Source organism: Etheostoma spectabile, unplaced genomic scaffold (genome assembly GCF_008692095.1).
Source record: "Etheostoma spectabile isolate EspeVRDwgs_2016 unplaced genomic scaffold, UIUC_Espe_1.0 scaffold00002169, whole genome shotgun sequence".
Lineage (NCBI taxonomy): Eukaryota > Metazoa > Chordata > Actinopteri > Perciformes > Percidae > Etheostoma > Etheostoma spectabile.
Genome location: NW_022602864.1, coordinates 174,577 through 197,010, shown reverse-complemented (window position 1 = coordinate 197,010; position 22,434 = coordinate 174,577). Strand labels below are relative to the sequence as shown.

The 22,434-nt window shown below is 39.8% G+C and overlaps 1 protein-coding gene across 1 annotated transcript in view; it reads left to right on the top strand.

The window, feature by feature from the left end:
• Positions 1 to 21,194, top strand: part of vwc2 (von Willebrand factor C domain containing 2) — a 32,133-nt gene extending 10,939 nt beyond the window's left edge. The window contains exons 3-4 of the mRNA XM_032507352.1: positions 1,082 to 1,211; positions 20,372 to 21,194. Of these exons, the coding sequence (XP_032363243.1) occupies positions 1,082 to 1,211; positions 20,372 to 20,523 (282 nt within the window). The 3' untranslated portion in view covers positions 20,524 to 21,194. The remainder of the gene's footprint in view (positions 1 to 1,081; positions 1,212 to 20,371) is intronic.
• The last annotated feature ends 1,240 nt before the right edge of the window (positions 21,195 to 22,434 follow it).

Sequence of the window (22,434 nt, the reverse complement as noted above, 5' to 3'; positions counted from 1 at the left end):
CAGGATTGCACCGCAATCTTGGTGATAGCTAAATGTACCCACGCCTAAATGTACCCACGCCTAAATGTACCTGTACCATGCTTCTCCTTGCTTTGTAATGAGTGTCTCAGCAGGAGGTTAAGGCTAATGTGGGATTTTCCTTCTCTAACTCACTGTGTTAGCGAGTTGTGTTAGTGTCAAGTCTCTGCTAAGGGAAAAGTACAGGAAGCTCTACTTTCTCAAGAGACATATGTCAGCCTTTGTGCTGTGCGGTGTGTGTGTGTGTGTGTGTGTGTGTGGGGCTTTGATACTAAGCAACAGGCAGTTTTTTTTTTTTGCTTGATTGCTAAGTTCTTGGTCATCGTACTAAATGCTGCCTGGCTCCATTTTACACAGTGAAGTGCTGTGCGGAGGCGCATGCCTCTGAAATCTACAGCAGCGCTGGTGGAATTAACCTCTGCATTCTTGTTGAGATTAAAGGCGTGTGACTTTATACGAGCGGCTGTTAAATGAAGCCTTTTGCAGTTAAATCTAATTCAAAATATCAGTCTCGGCTTTTGTCCCACATTGGTTTTATTATTTAAATACAGGAAAGTTTGGACAACCCATCATTTCTAATGTCTCTGTTCACGCACCTAGAAAATAGGAAGCATCTTTCTTTTGTTTCCCATTGCTATTGATTTCTCCATATCCTCTGATTGGATAGGGAAGTTAAATTCTCGACACGGCTCTCTCTCAAACGGGGCTTTAATTGGCAATGAAGGTTAGAAGGGTGGCACTTCCCTATAGATTGTGTTGTGATGTTGAATGCACATTGTACAAGCCAGACAGGCAGGAGTATTTTGTGTGTGTGTGTGTGTGTGTGTGTGTGTGTGTGTGTGTGTGTGTGTGTTTGTGTGTATATTTAAAAGACAAACAGAGAGACAGAGCTGTATATAAAAAGAGACAGACACTGAGACAAACAAAGAGCCAGACACATAGATAACAAGAAATTAATCAAGAGGAGAAGACTCTTCATTGTCTGTGTGTGTGTGTGTGTGTGTGTATCTGCGTGTGAAAGGGTTATAAGGGTGTTAATTACTATTTATTCTCTGCTATCCAGGTGTCTCCATGTGAGAAGTGCCGGTGTGAGCCAAGTGGGGAGGTGTTATGCTCTGTGGCAGCCTGCCCGCAGACTGACTGCGTCGATCCGGAGTACGAGCCTGATCAGTGCTGTCCCATCTGCAAGACTGGTGAGCGGAGACAGTTTCTTTAAAAGAACAACTACTACTAAAATACTTTGTTCAAGTTCAACCAGTCTGCTAGTGGTGGCTGCGGAGCAGCTCAACTCACAGCAGACTAGTATCAAATGTTTTTTTCTCCAGGGGACCTCAGCAGGAGTTATGAGGCAAGGCAAGGCAAGGCAGCTTTATTTGTATAGCACATTTCAGCAACAGGGCAATTCAAAGTGCTTTACACGAAATCAGTGAAACAGATAAAACACAAGTACAAACAGTTAAAAATCATAAACATTAAAAATTAATAAAACACATGAATAGACAGTTAAAAACAAAATAGAAACATTAGGACACATAAAACACAAAAATAAAAGTTACAGTGCAGCATAAGAAATTTAAAGAAATGAGCATTAATTTAAAGAAAGGCAGCATCAAAAAGAAAGGTCTTCAGCCTTGATTTAAAAGAACTGAGAGTAGCAGCGGATCTACAGCTTTCTGGGAGTTTGTTCCAGATATGAGGAGCATAGAAACTGAAAGCTGCTTCACCCTGTTTAGTTCTGACTCTGGGGACAGAAAGTAGACCTGTCCCAGATGACCTGAGAGGTCTGGGGGGGTCAAAGTGTAGTAGCAGATCAGAAATGTATTTTGGACCTAAACCGTTAAGGGATTTATAAACTAGCAAGAGTACTTTGAAAATCAATTCTTTGAGACACAGGAAGCCAGTGTAAAGACTTCAGAACTGGAGTGATGTGATCCAGTCTCTTGGTCTTAGTGAGGACTCGAGCAGCAGCGTTCTGAATCAGCTGTAGCTGTCTGATTGATTTTTTAGGGAGACCTGTAAAGACCCCGTTACAGTAGTCAAGTCTACTGAAGATGAAAGCATGGACCAGTTTTTCCAAGTCCTGTTTACACATAAGTCCTTTAACCCTTGATATATTCTTAAGGTGATAGTAGGCTGACTTTGTTATTTTCTTAATGTGGCTGTTAAAATTCAGGTCTGAGTCCATGACTACACCCAGATTTCTGGCTTTGTCTGTTGTTTTTAAAATTGTTGTTTGAAGCTGAGCGCCGACTTTTAATCGTTCCTCTTTTTTTCCAAAAACAACCACCTCAGTTTTTCCTTCATTTAATTTCAGAAAGTTCTGGCACATCCAGTTGTTAATTTGTTCGATGCACTTAGTCAGTTTTTGTATTGGACTATAGTCCCCTGGCGATAAGGTTATGTAAATTTGTGTGTCGTCCGCATAACTATGGTAACTTATTTTGTTTTTCTCCATAATCTGATCCAGTGGAAGCATGTAGATGTTAAACAGAAGAGGCCCCAGAATGGAGCCTTGCGGAACTCCGCACGTCATATTTGTACGCTCAGATGCATAATTACCTATAGACACAAAGTAATCCCTATTCTTTAGGTAGGATTCAAACCAGTTTAGTACTAAGCCAGAAAGGCCAACGCATTTTTCCAATCGGTCTAGTAGTATGTCGTGGTCGACCGTGTCAAATGCAGCACTGAGATCAAGTAATACTAAGATTGAAATTTTGCCATTATCTGTGTTAAGGTGGATGTCATTAAAGACTTTGACAAGAGCCGTTTCAGTGCTGTGGTGTGGTCGGAAACCCGACTGAAAGGTATCAAAACTGTTGCTTAGTGACAAGAAATGGTTGAGTTGTTGAAAGACTACTTTTTCAATGATTTTACTTAAAAACGGAAGGTTTGATATTGGCCTATAGTTGCTCATTAGTGACTTGTCTAGGTTGTTCTTTTTTAATAGTGGCTTGATTACTGCAGTTGTCAGGGCCTGTGGAAAGATTCCTGAAAGAAGAGATGTGTTCACAATCTGTAGAAGATCAGAAGTCAAACAATTGGAAACATTTTTGAAAAGTCCCGTTGGTAGAATATCAAGGCAACAGGTCGAGGTTTTCAGATGTTGAATAATGTCCTCCAGGTTTGTATGGTTGATCGTATGAAATTCTGTCATATTGGGACTATTTTTGCTTGAACACTGTGACAACACATATCCTGAACTTGATATGGAGGCACTGACTGTTTGTCTAATCTTTTGAATTTTGTCTTTGAAGAAGGAGGCAAAGTCATTGCAGGCCTTGGTAGATAAAAGTTCAGATGCTACTGGTACTGGAGGGTTTGTTAACCTATCAACAGTAGCAAACAAAGCACGTGAATTATTATTGTTTCTGGAGATAATATCAGAGAAGAAGGACCTTCTTGCATTCCTCAGTTCCAAATTATAAAGTCGAAGTCTCTCTTTATAGGTGTTATAATGGACCAGGAGATTTGTTTTTCACCACCTTCGTTCAGCTTTCCTACACTGTCTTTTTTCTGTTCTCACCAGTAGGACATTTCTCCATGCAGATCTTTTCTTACCAGAGACAACTTTGACCTTAGTGGGAGCAATGGCATCAATAACATTTGTAATTTTACAGTTGAAATTATCTACATGCTCAGTGACTGAGAGCCCAGAGAGGGCGGGTGTGGAGGAGAAAAGCTGAATAAATGTTTCACTGGTGTTTTCAGTGATATACCGTTTTCTGATTATCTTTGTTTGGACACTTTTGGGCACAGAGATAGTGCCGTTAAAGAAAACACAGGAATGATCAGAGAGAGCAACGTCAGTCACCACAACCTTGGAAATGTTCAGACCCTTTGAGACAATCAAGTCCAGAGTGTACCCCTTATTGTGCGTGGGCTCTGTTACATGCTGAGTCAGTCCATAGTTCTCAAAAACACAACACAGTTCTTTGGTCCCCCTGTCCTGGGGGTTGTCAACATGAATGTTAAAATCACCCGCAATGATTACACAATCAAAGTTAATACAGATTATAGACAGCAGTTCAGTGAATTCATCAATGAAGGTTGCACAATATTTAGGTGGCCTGTAGATATTTAGAAACATTGCTTGAGGGGAAGATCTTAATTGAAGAGCAACATATTCAAAAGAAGCAAAACTTCCATAGCATATTTGCGTACAGTGGAATGAGTCATTAAACAAAATGGCGACTCCACCTCCTTTCTTATTCACTCTATTCTCGCTCATAAAACTGAAATTAGGGGGAGCGGACTCGATGAGAACAGCAGCACTGTTATTATGGTCTAACCAGGTTTCAGTTATGAGGGCAAGGTATGATGATTATGTTACTGATGCAAAACATGCAGCATGTTGCACTACTGCAGTCTCTTGCCATATCAGATATTCAAAGTAATTAGATCTATTTCAGTGAATTCACACCGAAATATGGTTATTCATTTATGGCCTGTGTTTTTTAAAACATGTGCTTTTGTGACGTTTTCAGTCTTCATTTCTTAAAAGAGGAGGGCTGTGTACGTTCCAAAATATGTTGCTACCGTCTGGTACAGAGATACTAGGGCTCGTAGGTTTATGATCTCGTTGGTTTGAAATGCTTTGGCCTGTCGGAGAAGAAGGAAATTCAGCGGCTCAGATTCGATTATCTGAAGTTGTTTCGGATGATTCCAGACAGCATGTCCTAGATTATGTCCCCTTGTTTTCTTGGTGTGACTCTAATGCAACATGGCAACGTCAGCAACATTGCTTCCTTCAGCAAAAAGAATGATGACTTGCGATATGTACTGTATCTCTGACTTGGAATCTCAGCGTGGCGCAGGCTGCATGCTATAAACAAGAGCAAGCAATCTGCATGAAGACAAAATCCTGGTGATAGTTGTGACAAGTTGTACAGTATGCTCCACATAAAAAGGCTTTGTCTGTATGAGCCACAGCATGACACTACTGCTTGTGTAAAACTGCAAGCAAGACATTTGGATTTTCATGAGGTTTGTTGGAACTGAGCATTTACACTCTAAATGATCAACACAAGAGAATTAGAAACAACAGATTGTGCAAGTGGATTTACATAAACAAGGTTAATCCTCCAATGAGACAAAAAAAAAAATACAAAAACATAAACTGGATGAAATAAACCACAAAACGACTTATTCAGCTTATGAGATAAGAATAATAAAACGATTGATCCCACAGCAGGGAAATTCACTTACAGCAGCTCAAGAGTCAAAAAGCAAAGGAAAAAAGTGATTGAGGGATAAATAAAATTGAAACAATGAAAAACAAAACATAAATTAAAGAAAAGAAAATCTCTAATCACCTTTCACTTACTGTGTCCAGATATGTCCACCATGATCAATTGGACCCATAATTGTAAGACACACATGGTGTGTACCATTGTGCTAGAGAAAAAAAGAGACTGTAAGCCTACATGTATTCAGGAAAAGATGTGACTACCATCTACTCAGTTCATTTTTAATTACATCCAACATATCCCATAAGCATTATGCATCTATCATTTTAGAGTTATAAAACATTATAGACATGTAATGACTTTCTGTGAGTAGGTATCAATCAAATGTTGTCCCACTCAAATTAAAAGTCTGTCTAACAACCTCCAGAGACAGAGTTGAAAACATTGGTAGTCATGGAGCGTTACTCACTCTATTAATATTTGCCTGTTGTAATCTTGGGGAATACTATACATTTTGGTCCTTTGTTCTTTTTTTTTTTTTTGCTGTTCACCAACTTTTTAGATATGCACATATTGATCATGCTGAAAGTGCTTTGTGCAGAGTTTGGGCAGCGCTCCATGCTGTCCCCTGTGAAATACTCTGCTGGGTTACATCTGCAGGCACATCGGTCTAGGAGACAGATGTAGACACAGTGCAGTACGCTATGTGCATAGATGTGGCAGACGGAAGACAGTGTAATCAAAAGTCTCACCAAATCCACGGGCTCATTCAGCCGTTGAGGATTTTCACTTTTAAGGCAGCATCAGTCCCTATTACCATGAGATTACCACACATTGCCATTCAATAAATAAAGCTCACTGTGTTTGAGACCCCGAGTTACCTGACCACAACTAACACTGTCACAGTCTGAATAATAAATAAAAGTAAAAGTTAAAGGGGCACTACACATTACACATTGAGAACAGTTGACTCATCATGAGGAGTACTACTCAGCCGGTGAAAACACCTACAGCTGTAGAATTCCTTTGGATGTGCTTTCTAAACCTGCACTATGAATTGGAGCTTGCTTTGCCAGACCGTCCTCTAAGGCGCTGCGGAAGAGGGTATAGCTAGTCCAAACAGCATCCCGGGATGGGAGAAAAACGTGCTTTGGTTTATTGGCGTTTCATTAAACCAATCACAGTGTCCATGAGCAGCGCTATGCACCGCACGGAGCCGCTGCAAAGTAACCTCTGGATGGAACTCGTCTTGGTGGAACGTGTAGGTTCAAAAGTTCTAACGTAAACATAAACTAATTTTACGTAAAATTTACAGTAACTTACTGGCAATGATTTGCCAGTAAGTTACGGTGAATTCTTTTTGCAGCAAAGGTACAGTACTTCCATTTACAGTATTTAATGTAGTCACTGTAAAATACAAAGCAATGAAACACAACATAAGATAAAAAGTAGTTTACTTTCATATTTATAGTACTATTGTGGCTTTATTGTGATTTTTTGAACTATAATGCTTTGACTACTGTGATTTCAACTGTATACTTTGACTACTGTGATTTTTTTCATGTCGACCAGGTTGTAATGTAAACTTTACAGCATTCCACTGTAAAAATCATATACAGCAGTGTTACAGTGTAATCTAAAGTAAATAACTGTAGATATCACAGCCATTGTTTACAGTGTTGTTGTCCTGCGAGCAACATCTCTGATTGGACAGATTGTCTAGCTAGCTGTGTGGATTCACCCTGCAGAGATCTGAGGAGCAGTTAACCAAGAAATGGACAATGTGACGCAGTTGTGTTCACGAATCCAGCGTAGTTCAAAAATCCAACACAAAGAAAGAAAGAAAACGGTAGCAGTCCCGGAAGTGGAACGTCGTGGATATAGACTAGGGGCTGGGCTGTGACCAGGCAGACAAGTGATTAATACAGTTGTGAAGTAGGCCAAACGGCTGTTTCTGGAAGTAAAACCCCCACTGTAAGTTCTCATTTAAAATGTTTCTTTTAGTGCTACCCTCAATGTTGCTCAACGAACACAGGATTTAACAATGCTATATGTCAATGTTATGTGGCCCTCAGTTTAAATCATTTCACCTACATGTGTGTTTCAGAGAAATTGTTTTTCTCTGTCAGTTTGGCATGGCGGACCGCTCTAAAGACTACAATACCCATGAACCTTGACCGCTGTTGCTGTGGAGAAAAAGCCAGGCAGAGGCTTTGTCGTTGAATTTGTTTACAAAGCACGGCACCCCAGTTGCTGAATTAATTTCAAAATGAGTCCAGAAATTAAATTATTTTAAGCTCCAGATTGTACACTTCTTGCAGAAATGCACCTTGGGAGTTGTAGTTAACTTCTCCCTCTAATTGTTTATTTAAACAGGCTTTTCCTTCAATTTTGTATCAAAGAACCAGATTTCTCTAATGCATTCCTTATTTGTACTGATGAATCAACCAGGCAAGTTTGGAGTTTCATTTAGCCACTTACTTTTTAAATTCACTAGTGGGGTATTTACCATAGACAGTATTAGAAATGGACAATGTGACGCAGTTGTTTTCAAGGGAGACCAGAAAAGTCTGTTAGAAGTACTTTTCCAGTGATAGCTGAGCCTTTCTGTGCAGCCTCCAACTGATCTTGACGACGTCGATGTGACGTGAGCAACCTGTTTGAAAGCTGTAAGTCTTCTGGTAGCTGTGCAAGAGAAATCTCAATCATTCCCAATCAGCAGAGACGGAGAGCGTAGGTATATGTAAGCAGACAACACAGGCACAGGCTAATTACTTCTAACTAAAATGCTAGTCAACATTAGTAGTTAAACCTAAGTTGATGTAAGTCCAAACTGCCTGCAAGCTTCTCTGTTCTTCTACTGTTTGGTACTGTACTATAGAACAGTTTTTACAAAAACGGAGCCACTGCTACGGAGCCAATACATGAGATACAAGGTAATGGAGACTTTTATACATTGTCGTGTTTCTTTAGAATAAAACAATAAATAAATAGAGTCTTTAAACTCTTCAGACGTAAAGTTTTTCGCTGTCAAAGTGGCGCCAAAATGAATGGCAGTCAATGGGATGCTAATGGCGGGCGAGTGCTAGGTAGCATCAAAATGGCGCCATAGGAGCTACGCTTCGTGGAGGCAGGCTTGCTCCCTTGTTATTTAATTTCAATTTCAATTTAATTTATAGTATCAATTCATAACAAGAGTTATCTCAAGACACTTTACAGATAGAGGAGGTATAGACCGCACTCCAGAATTTACAAGGACCCAACAGTTCTAGTAGTTTCCTCCAGAGCAAGCAACAGTGCGACAGTGGCGAGGAAAAACTTCCTTTTAGGCAGAAACCTCGGTCAGACCCAGGCTCTTGGTAGGCGGTGTCTGACGGGCCCGGTTGGGGTTAGAATGAAGAGTGGCAATAACAAAAATAGAAAAAATTAGTAGTTTGTAGCAGTTCTTTGTAGTAGTTCATGGCATAGCAGGACTCTGTGCGGCACTACAAGGCAGAGCAGGACGTAGCAGGACGTAGCAGGGCACCGCAGAGTGTAGCAGATGAACATGGCACCGCAGAACATGTAGCGGGACCATGGCGACAGCTGCTAACATGATTTTGGAGCCTCTCTGATCCGAGTGAACATGCTGGGGAAAAAAAGAACATAAGGACTCAGGGGAGTGACTCCCCGGAGCTAGGTTAGTAACAAGCATTTCTGGGACATGGATGCACATAAATGGAAAGATAGAACTAGTAGAACTACTAGTCTACATCGACAACATGAGGTCTATGGTTAACTGCTCTGGTTTTACGCACTGAGGAAGGTCTGGCAATGCGAGACTACCATGATGCCGAACAGTCTCATTCAGCACTACGGACAGCTCCCTGCACAGCGGGGTCTGGATATGCTAGACTTGGTATTTACTGACGTATTTTATGTTGTAGAGCAAAATTAAAATATCTCTTAAGCTTATGTTAACCACAGACCTTTTTTTCAGGCATCCCATTTAAAAAAAACTATGACCTTGAAACAACCGTGCAAAAATCTAAATTTCTGGGTTTTAGGACTCCTGCAGCACTCTAACAGTCAGGATCTTTTGGTCTCTGCTCCTTTGAGTTTGACCACATTTACATTTTTTTGTACCCTTTAAACCTGGTCGTTATCCATCACCCATACACCATGTACTTTGCTAAATTTAGAATTCTGTTCTTACATTGTCATGCAGGCTCTGTCAGCTTGGTCCCACACCCTTTTAGAGTAAATTTACAGGAACACAGTGATATTTATAAAGATTCAAAAATAGCCGTTGGCTGCATTTATGCCTCATTTGCGCAGCAGTCAGGCTACAGTGTTTTTAACGCAGCAGCAAGTGAGGATTGTCTGTTAAAAATAAGTGTATTTTTACGGTTTGTGCCAATCCTTTAGACTAACTTTCTCATGTGCTTGCTCCTGCTGGTGTTTTCACATACTCAGGATAGCTGTGAATTTCAGAGCTGTTAATTAGGCGGAGTTGAGTCTCGTTGTGGCAGAGTGTGTTCAACAACCTCGTACCGGGCAGGGAATACATCTGGCTAGGATTTGATGAACAGGGCTGATGTGGTTGTCACCGTGTAAACACTCTCAGCAATCACCAAACACATTTGTAAGTGTCAGACTCTGCACAAAGCCGGTCACCTTCCACTGGAGTAAATGGGAATAATTTATCAAAATCTTGTCGCTCTGAAGACTTAATTGTCACGTTTACGTTTGCGTTTGCAGTTCATTTCACGCTAGACTCGACACCATATAGTAAACATAACAAACAACATGTTAAAAAATGACCTACAAAGGCAGAAACCAATTAAATAATTGGATGATACAGTAATCGGACGTAAACTAAGATAGATGACTCTAAATGACAGCACTGATTTTTCCTTCAGCTCTTAATGCTCACACAATAAATTTTACTTTGTCTTTTATTTATGACGCCTCTTCGCCAAATATTACAGATGCCTTGATTTAAATGATGAGGATCATTGATTGCCAGCTCCCATCTCACCACTGTTAATTCCTGCAGCGCTCGATACGAGACATCGCCGCAGTGGTAGCTCCGTGATGAAATACGGAGGATGTAAAATAAGGTCCTTGGAGGCTGTTAGAGAGTTCCCGCTCAGGTGGGGTTGTCGGTCTTGTCCAGATGTTGTTTGAAGTGTAGACAGATGTTAGGACCTCCCAACAACCCTGATGTATCCAAAGTGTCACATCAAAGCTCCGCTCATTAATGGGAAAAAATTAAATAGTCATCCAGATGTGTAATGTCGCCGAAAAGGAAAAGTGAACTGTGCTAGCGTTAAAGACTGAGCATAAAAATATGCAGACAATGGAACAAAATGAGGTGAAAGATTGAGACATCGAGTCTGTAAAAAGAAAATAACTCAGATTGAGTATCTTATTCAACAAGTCATGCTGCCTTTTACCCTTATTACACAGCTAACGGCCCTTCTCCCGGTTACCATTATCATAACTATTGACATAAATCACAATGAAGTATTTTAATGTTTGATAAGTTCACTGAATATGTAAATGCATTATCTTGGCCTTTTCAGGCATGCAAAATCAATGCGTATGGCAGAGCACCCTGTCTCCGATGTGTCATTCAGCCTGTATGCGAGGAGACACTTGGGGAAGAGCCAGGCGAGGAAGATGAAAGTATCGCTAGCATCCACCCCAGACAGTTGTTCATGAATATCAAAGAACAGCTGTGAATGGAGGCAGGTTCTAATCATTTTTTACTCATTAACTCAAAGCACTTTGCAATTTAATGGCTTCATACCCTCTGAAGTTTGTGACTCGCTCGCCACCATAAAGTTTGATTAAACAATATTGATTCATTCAAAGAACACCTAGTCAATGCAAGTCAAAGAGGGAAAACAAGCTCTCTATACGTCGGGGTTTTCACTCCTGCTTAAAGCATGATGTTTTTACATTATATTGTATTATTTTTTGTTTCTACAATAGTGTTATTTTTGATTTCTACAATATAGGTGTGATGAGTGTTTTTTTTGTCAATTCTAAGCCAAGTGTTGTCTCTCTCTCGTAGCGTCTGCTTTTGAAGAATGCTTAGGAGGAAAAAAATCGATGTAGGAGAAGCCTCTCTCCTCAGCACCTCGGCCGTGGCTCCCTCCCTCTTGTCCTTTGCTCTTGCAGGGTATTGCCTTGGCAACGTGTGAGGGAACAAGTGGTGCTCTTCAAGTCTTAGACATTAGGGTCAACACTAATCTGGGGGGGGGGGGGGGGGGGGGGGGTGCGTGTGTGATAAACAGCCTGAACCTGAGCCAAAATCACTTCAAATAGAGCAACACGAGACATGGTAGCCTGGTTGCCAAGAGATGGAGACTCATTTAAATTACAAGAGGCGTGATTCATAGAGGGCCCTTACAGATGTGGCAGCTTTTTGTTTTTATTTTAAAGGTATGCACAAAGAAAAAAAAAATACACGACCTGAAGGAACGTTGTTTATGTGGATGTGAAATGGTGTGGTTTGTCAATGTGAAGCAGCCTCCATCTCATCTCGACTCGGGGAAGGATTAGTGTAGCAAACAGAGCCACTCAATAAATGCAAAAGTGAATATGACTCGACCAATATGGATTTCTCTGTGGACGATGCCGGTGCCGATCTTTAGAAATCAGTCAGCCGATGGCCGATACATGCTGCAGATTTATTTTGGCCAGTGTTTGGCTGATATGTGCTCTTTCTTAATCCTTTTTTAAAGATAAAATGTAACACTATTAATTACTTAAGAGACACAAAATCTAAACTTAAACTTAAACGCATACTTAAATTAAAAATGTATAATGTAAAAACAAATATTGTAGTTTAGTGCACTCAGCAGCATTTATCAAACTTCTGAGAAAACAAATCTACAAACTTTCATTAATACAATTAATTAACAATTTTAAAGTTCCCATGACATGGTGCTTGTTGGATGCTTGTCTTTAGACCTTAGTGGTCCCCTAATACTGTATCTGAAGTCTCTTTTATATAGACCTTAGTGGTCCCCTAATACTGTATCTGAAGTCTCTTTTATATAGACCTTAGTGGTCCCCTAATACTGTATCTGAAGACTCTTTTATATAGACCTTAGTGGTCCCCTAATACTGTATCTGAAGTCTCTTTTATATAGACCTTAGTGGTCCCCTAATACTGTATCTGAAGTCTCTTTTATATAGACCTTAGTGGTCCCCTAATACTGTATCTGAAGTCTCTTTTATATCGACCTTAGTGGTCCCCTAATACTGTATCTGAAGTCTCTTTTATATAGACCTTAGTGGTCCCCTAATACTGTATCTGAAGTCTCTTTTATATAGATCTTAGTGGTCCCCTAATACTGTATCTGAGGTCTCTTTTATATAGACCTTAGTGGTCCCCTAATACTGTATCTGAAGTCTCTTTTATATAGACCTTAGTGGTCCCCTAATACTGTATCTGAAGTCTCTTTTATATAGACCTTAGTGGTCCCCTAATACTGTATCTGAAGTCTCTTTTATATAGATCTTAGTGGTCCCCTAATACTGTATCTGAGGTCTCTTTTATATAGACCTTAGTGGTCCCCTAATACTGTATCTGAAGTCTCTTTTATATAGACCTTAGTGGTCCCCTAATACTGTATCTGAAGTCTCTTTTATATAGACCTTAGTGGTCCCCTAATACTGTATCTGAAGTCTCTTTTATATAGACCTTAGTGGTCCCCTAATACTGTATCTGAAGTCTCTTTTATATAGACCTTAGTGGTCCCCTAATACTGTATCTGAAGTCTCTTTTATATAGACCTTAGTGGTCCCCTAATACTGTATCTGAAGTCTCTTTTATATAGACCTTAGTGGTCCCCTAATACTGTATCTGAAGTGTCTTTCCTAAAATTCAGCCTTGTTACTATTACCTCTGTCAAACTTTCTGATTAAACATGGCACATAAGTAGTTTACATTGATAACTGGCCAGAAATGACCAATTTACTCTCAAATTCCCAGTCAGTTTAAATCAATTAATCTTTGTTTTTGTGTTGGCTAGAATGACAACTGTCGTTTGCAGATGTTTTTAAAATGTATCCAGCTAGCATAAGCTAATGTTAACGCTAAAACGCCGTCCGTCTCCAGCTGACTTCATCGCTTCCGGCAGATTACTTTTAAAACAAAAACAAAAAACTGTAAATGAGTCTTTTATGCGCAAATGATGCAATGCTGAGAAACTAAGGCTAAAGCTGCATGCTCCGGGCCAAAAGTCTGCATGCTCTACAGCTGATGATCCATGGAAACAGTGCAGGGACTGCAAGAGTGCAGCAGTGCTTGTGTCCTATGTGTCCTACATATACAGTATACACATGTGTTATAAAAACAAAAAATAATAAAAATGTTGTTTTAAGACAATGCTTCAATGTTTGCATTTTCAAACATGTAGCTTTTTTTGGACAAGGGCAAAGAATTTGAGGATTAGGATGGGTTTGGCAAACTGTTTCATGCAGATTGCTGCTTGAACCAAATAAAGAGAGTTAAGTTCAATTAGTAGTCCAATTATCGCTTCTTTTTAAAATACTTTAGTATACAACATATAATGATGACCAGTAATGAATTGAGGTGTGTGTTGTAACATTTTACACAAGGACTGTTGACCATGATGTAATCAGGAATAATAACTAAAAGCATTTCAGATACACTGGCGTGGGGAAAGTAGGACTTGTTGCATAATTTAATGGATTCACAAAAGGTATTTTTGTTCCGTTTTTCATTTTCCTTTTTGGTTTTATTATTTCATCACACAGCTACATTTTATTATCTGAAGGTAATTTTCCACGACTGGACTTCGGAGTGATGATTGCAATAGAGAAAGGTCACTATAATGAAGGTAATAGTCCCATTATGTCTTAACAATTACAGGACTGCTGGGTTCACTGAGAGTTTTTCAGCTTTGCTCTGCTAGGTCGATGTTAATTTTCTTCTGAATAAAAAGTCAACGTTAATATGACTTCCAATTACATTTTTCCCAAATAAAGAAATGGAGATTTTCCAGATTGACGTCAAAACTTTAAATGTAGTTATACTGTTGAGTAAATCTGTCACCTGGAAACTGTGATGGCTGGAGAGTCCGTCCCTGTGAAGGACATGGGAGACATGGAAAGAAACATTCACATGAGGTGGCACTTCCTTAAAAACTCACTTCCACTGTCTTTAACGCGAGGCGGTTCACGTTTAAAAGTCTGAAGCCGTTTCACGCAAAATCTCCGATAGAAATTATTTATATTGTTGTTAAATCAGTCTCTCTTTGCAAAGTTCTCCCACTTCCTGTCTTTACAAAGCAAGGGCATTTTTTATCCTGCATTTATAATGCAAATGTACTCAAGAAATGCATTAATATGAGTGATTTCTGCTATTCTTCTCTTTCCAATACCTTATAATGGAGCTCTGCACGTTTCAGAATGAAGGGATGTGATGATCGAATGTGTCCTCGTTTCCCCGTCCATTATCTGCCGCTGCTACAGAGCCAATAGCCACAGGTGCTAATGGCCATGTTTTTCACACGCCGCCCATGCCAATTTCTTACACGCTTTAGCGACAGTTAGGGTCCAACTGTTCGTGCACATGCACAGTCCATTTGTCTCTGCCTCTTGTTGAAAAGCTCTAAAGCGTTATGTGCCCATAAAAATCTCTTTTTGCCACAGAGAGGCACAGAAAGACAGAGAGTGATCGAGAGACGGGGATGTATTATATTAGTGAAGCAATGGCAAAGAGGTGGGTGTTATATGAATGGCAGATTAATAGCGTGACAGCAATGAGTAAGCACAGCGGCGGCGAATCCATGCATTAATTAACACAAATGAGTGTCATGCTCCTGCGAGTGACTGGCTGACAGGCGGTGGTTTAATCCCAGCTCCAGGAGGAAATATTTTACAGGAAGTATTTTTTTTTTTTTTTTAAACGATTTTCTCTCCTAGCCTATCCTTGACATGTGCGTCTTTTATTCGAGACATTGTGTTCTAAATGTCGCTAATGATGATGAATCAGCAGCGACAGTATTCTGGGCCACACTTGTTATTCAGATTGGGTGTGTGCGTGTTCATCTGAAGACTTATAAATGTGTTTGGGTTGACGTTTTGACAGGCCTCTGCAAACTACTCCCATTGATTGATGTGCCAGCACGCTCCTTCTGGGTGCTGCTGTCCAATGAAATGCAGTGGCTGCAGCTGAAAGACTCCCCATTTATCAGCATCTTAATTATACAACAGACCAGCTCAAGACCTTGTTAGTCTAAGGGAAACAGCCATTGTTATGCCATACCTGCTGATCTGGAAGCAATTTCGCAGTGTTTATATTTTGCAGCGTGGCATGAGAGATAATGGATGATTCATGAGATCTTTTTTGCAGCCACCGGTTGAGGACAGAGACACCCTTATGACACAAACGTCTTCCCCTCACGCATAGTACCACAGAAGGTGATGCTGTAGATCAGGGATCTTCAAGGTTTTTTAGGCCAAGGACCCCTTAGCTAATAGAGAAATGGAGTAGGGACCCTTTACTACATATACTGTATAACACTGAGTTGCATATTAAACTGGTTAAATAAATGGATATTTATATATGTTTTTTATACATTATGTTTTTTTTATGTTAAACATGCATGTGGAACAGTGAATCCTTAAACTTAACTGTATGGTTGCCATAGCTTCCACCTTGCCCGCTGTAGCCTAAGCTTATCTCCAATGTGTAAATTAAATGTTTTGTTTGTTTTCATTAACAGGCCAATTTATCTTTTCTGTTAATACGTTGGATTCATGTTATTTTAGATGTTCAAACATTTTAATTTTTAAAAAAAATTCAAAAAAGGATTTTTTTAACATAATTTGGCGGCCCCCCTGCACTAACTCTATAGACCTTAGTGGTACTCTGCAGTGGATAATACAAGGAGGATCTCTATATTTAGTATTGTCTTTATTCTCTCTTCTATTCTATTTCTTTGCACGTCTCTGTGCGGATTACAGGGCTTAGATCTTTACAACCACTACCTTCAACTTCAAAAATGCCATTAGTGAGATCCAATTTCCTTCAAAATAATAAAAAAAACAACAGTCCCTTGGGTGCACTTCAGAACTATATTAAAGCACTGTGTAACAGTGCTTAATTTGTTGTTGTTTTTTTAAATGCACAATTCCCACTCTGCATTCCAAGTCAAGTCTTGAAGTCAATGAGGACGGATGCCTTCAGCAAGATTTCTGCTTTAGTTGCGGTGTAGCCAATTTAAGGAGTGTGGAACCCAATACCATTGAATACCTCTCATGTGCGCATTTAAAATGGAATTAAATTTGAGTTGGAATGAAAAAAAAAAAACCTTGGGTTAAACGTCTGAATCCCAGAAGAAGACAGTGGAAGAGATAATCATGTGAACTCCTTGAGAATTAGTAATCATGCAAGGATGTTTCTGTTTCCCGAAGGCTGCTTGGTCTTCCAGAATGAAAAAGCTCCCATACATAAATCATGAGTGGTCACTCAGCTATTTTGACAAGCGGATACAAAGCCAATTGATGATTCGTGGCAGATTGGAGGGGAAAATGTCACAAACTGCTAATTCCACCTTTAAAGGGACCCATGTTAAATGTGATCAGCATTGGGTTCACTCTGAATGGACTCATGTCGGAAATCTTGATGCTTCTGTGTTTTTTCTGTACCTCTTGTAGCACTATTTTGGGAAGCAATCAATGAAAAGTTAGACAAGAGAGCTCATTTTCCACTGAGAGAAATGAAATGAAGGGAAGCCCATGTGGTCTCTTGTGTTCATTCTCTTCTTTGACTGCCTGCATTCAAGTTTGCCAGGATGTCATAAAAGTTATCTTAAAGAAACAAGATAGGATGACTACCAGCACTGAACTCCATAAGGAAATGTGGCCATTGTAACAGACATGGCATCTAAAAGTAACGGTAAAAGTCCTGTCCTACTTTCGAACTACGTTCCACAATGGATTTTCTCATAGAGGCTTTTCTTTCTTCAGTCTTCAAACTGAAATATGTAACTTGGTAATTCTGCTTGTAATCCTCTTATATCTTGTATACATATGCTCATATAAATGACTATCTCGCATCTTTGTCAGAGCATTGACCTACTTCAGCTTGTGTCTTTCACTAAAACAGAAACATTATTATAAGCTTGTCATTTAATGATTACAAAATATACAATACAATATAAAATACTTTTTGTTGAAAAAACACGTTAGGCTGTATTAGGCTTTTTTTTTTTTGCAAGAGCACAAGAGCAGAAGTATAATTTAGCATTGAATAACACTGGCAATATAATTCAGCTCTTTGGAAACTACAAAATGCACAGTGGAACGAAGGCGACAACACTTGGCATGAATATGGCTCTGTGCTCCGTGCTCTGTGGAAAGGTAATAACCTGAGCCATATAACCATTTATTGAGCAAACCCATTTGGCAAACTTAGAATGTAGAGAACAAACCCCTGGTTACATAAAAACAAACAAATAAATAAATAATCATGTGTGGGGTTTGAATAATAAAGGTTTATTTTAAAGTATATCAGCCACTGTAGGCCTACCATAATTATAAATAATTATGTGGCACATATATATATATATATATATATATATATATATATATATATATATATATATATATATATATATACATATATAAATGTACTTTCTTTTCATTACAATAAATAAATCATCATTCACAGCATTCGAGCTCATGCGTTGCGTGTTTAAATTTGCATTCTGATTTATTTACCACGTTCCTGCCAAATATATAATTGTTATGTTTCCCACATGCGTCGGGTTTTTATACAGAAATTCATTTTTCATTCACATTAGCAAGATTAGCCTAATAGCATATGACCAAACATGTTACATTATTTTGGATTTGGCATTAGAAGTAATCCGACTTCATCTGTAAGCAACACCAACGTTAAACCCGGACCTTGAAGTGGACATTTTGTTTAGTGGGGTCTAACCAGGAGAACTACCTGACGTCTTCACTGGTCTCCTCTCCGCCTGGTGCCATCGCCGACCTCAGGTCCGTCTCACTCGCTCCTCGCCTGTGTAGCTGTGTTCTTCTCCACTAAGACATATTGTCAACCAAACATCATGTAATGTGTTTTTCATTTCAGTTTTTCAATATTAATAATATCTTTTTTTTTTTAAGATTATTTTTGGGGCATTTTAGGCCTTTAATGACAGGACAGATGAAGACATGAAAGGGGAAAGAGAGGGGGGGGAATGACATGCAGCAACGGGTTGGAGTTGAACCCGGGCCCGCTGCGTCGAGAAGTAAACCTCTATAAATGGGCGCCCACTCCACCAGATGAGCTATCCGGGCGCCCAATATTAATAATATTAAGACATGAATCTGTTGGTATCAGGTGGCTCCTCCTACACTTCCACCCAATGTTAGACCTACTGCACATGTTGCCTTCCCCTGTCTTTCCTGACAGGCCTCTCACCATCTACGTATTTAACCATCTACGTATGTTGCATCCCTTGCCATGCTATCTCCTTTTCCGTCTTTTTTATTCTATTTGTAGCCCCCGACAGCTTTTTTTGTTTTATCCATCTCTTTCCATAGACCTGCTTGCTCAGCGCTCGCGGCTAACATTTAATTTCACATGAAATTAAATGTTAGCAATATGTTAGTCTGGGTCAACGCAATGATTCATAGGCTATTTATTCTTTTGTTTAATGTCACATATCAGGTTTATTAGCAAAAGGCTAAGCAAGAATTTATATTCTTAGACCTGCAGAATTTACAGATTGTTGCATTTCATAATTTACCTACATCCAAGCTGACAAGATGTCTTCAAGGGTCTGGAATTTCAAACTGAATCCTTCAAGCAGCACAAAATAATTGTGACTTTGAATTGTGTTTTCAGTCCTCATTTTACACATTGAACCATGTCCTTGGTGGGTGTTGTGGCAGAAAAATAACACTTGCGAGTGCAACCTCAATGACACCGGTATCTTTTCATGAAATTACCAACACCAACATAAGGAGGATTTTTTGTAGTGGATGTACTGTATCTGTATACGAGCCAGAACTTGAACAATAACACATTAAAGCGGGGGTAGCCAGAAGGGCCAAAATGCCAGAACTTGAAGTAAAATGAGCCATCTTCCTGCAGCTCTCCCTCTCCTCTACCTCTGTGCAGCCCCTCCAATAAGACGAGTTCTAATCATTCGTTTCATCCAGATGCTGTTATATAGCGGCAAGGATTACTGTCCTTTTATTTGTAAAGCCCTTTGAGATACACTGTGATTCAAGGCTCTAATTTGCCACTAAAACATGAACTTGAATTAGCCGCAGCCCTGAGCCTTTGGCCATGGTTAGCAGAAGACTAAACTATAGGCTCATCTACCACATTTACATTTCCTCTCACGCCACCTCCGTAGACGGTGCCATGGCTTCGGCCTGTGGTCTTAAAAACAGGCTGCTGCCAACTGACCACGGAGACGCAGAAAATGCAAACATGGCTAACAAGCCGGTAATCGTGCTAGGTTAAAGGCTAACCCCAGCAGACCAGCTCTCCTAACGGTTTTCACAGCAAATGTCCGCTCCCTGGACAATAAGCTGTGGGACAATTTAGTTCCTATGTACTGTATATATTGTGGATGGATTACAAGTAAGTTTCTTATCTAATAGTTTAGCCTTGAATTAGCTGCAGACCTGAGCTCTTAGCTACAGTTAATAGAACTTTCACTGATGTGCATGGGCATCTGCATTTGTAGAAGAGCCAATAGGAATACTTTCTCCCTGAAAGCACTTGTGATTGACCAAAGTCTCCTTTTATGGGCTGGATTTTCTAAAGCCTGAAAACAGAACCAAGGAGGAGATGCAGAAGTCTATTTTTTCTCTCAGACCACTTGACTTACAATATCATGAAAGATTAATACAACATTTTTGCCTAAACAACACCAAGAGCAAACTGCCTAGTTTGACCAGAGCCCAGTTCACACAGCATATTAAAGTACAGGAGCTGAGGAAATCCTGCAATTTCAGCGTTCAGAGTCACTCGGTAATGTGACATGGTGCTGACAACACAAAAGAATCGTATTAATAATATATGAGGCCAATTTGAGATACCCTTTTGAAACATGTTATAGGGCTTGTTTTAGGTTTTGCTTTATAATTTCCCTGTTTTTCTTGTACAGGGCCAAATTGCTACGTGGACACGACGGTGATACCAGCCGGCCGAGAGGTGAAGATTGACGAGTGTACAATCTGCTACTGCACATATGAGGAGGGCACATGGCAGATTGAGCGTCAGGCCACCTGCAGTAAGAACGAGTGCCAGCTGAGCTAAAGACTGGCCCGGTCAGAGGAGACATTGGCACGCAACACCAGCGCCAACCCGCATGCAAACTCTCGGCCTTTCACCCGGTCTACCGGACATCAGGGTCGGACGGAGGCCCCGGAGCAGTTCAGCATTTATAGTCACTCCTGTATTACAGAAAGAAAAAAAAAATGCTTTTATGAAAGTTTATAATCCAAACACAGAATATCTATTTATCTATGTATTGAGTTATTTATGAATAGAGACAAATAAAGGAGTAATTAATGCTGAACTAGTGAACACATATTTTTTATAGCCTCTGTATTTTATTAAGCAATGTATTGGACCAGAGGTCAAAAAAACAGAATGTATAGAACACACACAGCTGTCTTTGGAGATGAAAACCTCAACGTCTTGACATTCGATGTCACCTGACAAATCCTGACACCCGTCCCTCTACCACCAAAGTGCAGGCTAGACCATGTGCAGTCCACTTCAGAATCATGGGTGCAAAGTTGTTGTGTGCAGAGTTAAAAACAACGGGAAAATAGAAGGAAATTCAAGAGGACTTGACTGTTTCCTAATTTCTTTGATCTTTTTTTTGGATGTTCAAATGTGTTTTGATTTAAAAGTGCTTTTTTGTATTTCTCTTGGTATCATGTGTTCTTGTTTCAAATAAATGCCAGACTGCTCTCTGTAAATAGTCAAATGGTACTTTAAACACCGTTGGGAGGATGGTGTTTCCTATTCACATACGTACAACTGAATTAAAATCTTTGCAATTTCACTTAAATCAACAAATGACACTGAGATGGAACAATCAAACTAATTTCATCCAATTTTGTGTTACACGTATCACAGGTAGTAACCTTTGAATGTGACAAACATGTACAAATCCACTCTTTACATGTAAGCATTTTTTTGCTTTTTGAGCTCCAGAATTGGAACAGTGTGTATAAAAGCTACAGTTAAATTTTTAATGAGTTGTCAAAGGTTTATTAAGCTATTTGGTGACGCCGCGGTTTCATTTGCAATAGCTATAAACGTCACAATATAAACAAGAGAGGTTGGAATGATGATTAACAATGTGAGTTTGGGTCATGAAGACTGGAGGGCAGGCTGTGATAAATGGATGCAGATGTTGTGTGTCTGTTTGTGTTTTTTTTGTCATCTTTTGCATCTGCAGCGCGGCACCCTCTGTGTCACCCTTCACAATGGGCAGGCCACTCCGCAAAAGTCTTTGATCGAGGGGTTGCCAGACAACGATGTTGCATCTCCAGCCGTGAGACGTGCCTGTCAGCCAGCCGGTGGGATCGAGGTAAACAAGCCTAAATGCATGTACATGCTATGTGACAGGCTTCTCACAGAGCAGCAGCTGAAATGTGGCACAGATCTATTAAGGTGTTCTGGCCAGCCTTCACTCCTCTGTTTCTACAACTGTAAAGGTCCTGTCAAACCAAACTCGTGTAATCAAGGAAAGCAGGGCTTGTGCTTGTGCATACAAGTAGTATATGATTGTGGGATTTTCACTCGTATCCACAAGTCCTCACTAACAATAATACAAAGTAATCATGTTCATGCCTTCCCTCAATTTCTGTCTATTTAGAGGAATTAGTGCTGTGTCGTGTCTATTCTTTCATTTTACAAGACAATACGCCCTTAGGTCTAATTGCCCAAGCAGCTAACCTGCTGTGAATTAGTAAAGTGATGTAATCAGAATCAGAATCAGAATCGGCTTTATTTGCCAGGTATGAGGACACATAGGTCTGTTTTTGGAATGAATAATATTATGCTATTATATAAGTATTATATTACAATATGAACAGCTCTGAACAGCTCTGAAATAGAGAACGAGAATGATGAATAAATAAGTGGAACCAGTAAACAGAATGATTAGAGACAGTGTTGCTGGAGTTGAACCTGGCACTGGGAGTCAGAAGT